General features: G+C 37.5%; 1 protein-coding gene across 1 annotated transcript in view; it reads right to left on the minus strand.

Annotated features, from left to right (window-relative positions):
* Positions 1–2,071, minus strand: part of cbsb (cystathionine beta-synthase b) — a 17,716-nt gene that overhangs the window by 3,249 nt on the left and 12,396 nt on the right. The window contains exons 11-14 of the mRNA XM_014017527.1: positions 1,540–1,617; positions 856–990; positions 580–688; positions 408–492 (exon numbers count right to left, since the gene is read on the minus strand). Of these exons, the coding sequence (XP_013872981.1) occupies positions 408–492; positions 580–688; positions 856–990; positions 1,540–1,617 (407 nt within the window). The remainder of the gene's footprint in view (positions 1–407; positions 493–579; positions 689–855; positions 991–1,539; positions 1,618–2,071) is intronic.

The raw sequence follows: 2,071 nt of genomic DNA on the forward strand, positions 1-2,071 counted from the left end.
CAACAAGAATGGTGGAGCTACTCATTACCGAGTCCTTTTTTTGACACTTTGATTTCTGTTTGGGTTTTTTTTATTTGAGGGGTTTTTTGAGCTATGGTCTTAAACTTTTGATCAGCTGAAAAAAAAATCATGTTTGAGTGTAAATGCAGTTTTCAGAAAATTCCCTGCTCAAAAGTTCTTGTCTCTTGCACTGATTTCTTCTTTTAACATTGTGAAGCTCTACTTAGAACCTTCTTAAGATCCAATAGTGCAAAATGCAAATTMTTGCAYKTTWTTGACTGGTCTWAAGATTTTGATCAGGAGTGTATTAACTGTTCAAAACTTTTCACTCTGTTCCTGCCTCCGTTTGTTACAAATATTAAAAAAGGGTATCTTTAATAAGAAGAATTTTTAAAAGGATTTCTTACAGTGAGTGTGATCGTGCATCACCAGGACAAAGTTTTCTGACTTGAGGATGCAGGATAACTTCGCCAGGTTGTCTGTCAGATGCACCTACAAGCAAATGTGAAACAAAATAAAGGAGTATGCATGGCACTGATGGTTACAGGTTGCACATTGTGTCTCTGATCTTCGACTGACCTGTTTGAAGGTTTTRCAGAGCATTGAGCTGACAGGATCTGACAGTTGGACCTTTCCAGACAGAAGACCAGACAGGATGGTTCCCAGGGTCACCAGGCCCAGAATTTCACTGCAGAATCACAAAAAAAATGAATTACTGTTAGATAACAGACCATGTAAGCACACCTTTAAAAACTGTAGGTCTTTATAGTTGGAGGACCTTATGTAAGTAAATTGAATTCAATTTTTAATTTATAGTGAATCAACGCAGTAAATCAGATTTCACTGAGGTCATACCCTGACTCATCGATGACTGGAGCCTGGTCAAAAGCCTTTTCTCTCAGGATCTCGATGGTTTTCTGGCAGGACAGGGTTGGTGTGACGGTGAGAGGGGAGGACAGGYGTAAACTCTGGACAGGCAGGTCCCACCACCTTAAAAACAAATGCTTTAAAATCCCAAACTAAAAAAAGTGATTGACTTTTTTGTTTGTTGGTCCAAAAACACAACAACTGGACTTTTATTTTGTACTTGAAGACGTTTCTCTTCTCAACCAGGTCGCTTTCTTAATTCAAAAACTGTGTGAGTGGATTTCTAACTTTTAGAGCCTTGTGAGATGCTCAGTTTGGCATTTTCAATTTATGTCTTTCACTGGGGAGAGTCCTCGAGGTCTTTTGTTGGCCCACAGAGAGAGGTTTTGGTCACATGCATGAAGGTGTAAATTAGGACTGAGTATCAGGTTCAATGCTGCATTGTGTTTTAGAAATCTGAAATCTGAAAGCCTTTGTTTAATTTCTTCTTGTTTGATATACAGTAAATGATGCTCTTTATCCCTCTCCTAAACCTGCCTTCTCTGTCCAAAAATATGAACACTCTTTTGGTCCTCAAGTGTGCACAGCTGAGTCTTAGAAACAGTCAGTTGTCAACTACAGAATACAAGTCCAGTTGCTTTGTTGCACATTTGTCTGTTTGTTTGTATTTACCAAGGTTTGACGCCATTCAGAGGCTCCAGGCTGAGGAAGCCTTTCTCATACATCCACTGGTCACTCAGGAACTTTGATCTGAAAGTAAAAAGCAGCAATAAATTTCATCACCACTGACCAAAAGAAGCCAGTTTGCATCCTGAAGTTCACATGTGTGTATGCAGTGTTGTATAAAGTACCTCAAAGTGACACTTGAGTAAAAGTACAAGTACCTTATTATAAAAATACTTTGGTAAAAGTTAAAGTCTTCTCTAAAATATTACTTGAGTAAAAGTCTTAAAGTATCTGATATTTTTTGCACTTAAGTAAAAGTAAATTTCTGACAAATATCTACTTACAGTAAGTATTAAAATTAAAAGTACTGAGTAAAAGTGAGCAGTTATATTTTCCAAAAACACATTTACTGGGAGGTGACTTCTCCAAAAAATATTATTTTCTAACGGTGTGCAGCTGTGATGGGTTGTGTACAAGCTAATAGGATGTCAGAATGGTATATATTTATACTTCTCATCCATCCATCCATCCATCCATC

Source organism: Austrofundulus limnaeus, unplaced genomic scaffold (genome assembly GCF_001266775.1).
Source record: "Austrofundulus limnaeus strain Quisiro unplaced genomic scaffold, Austrofundulus_limnaeus-1.0 Scaffold171, whole genome shotgun sequence".
Taxonomy (NCBI): domain Eukaryota; kingdom Metazoa; phylum Chordata; class Actinopteri; order Cyprinodontiformes; family Rivulidae; genus Austrofundulus; species Austrofundulus limnaeus.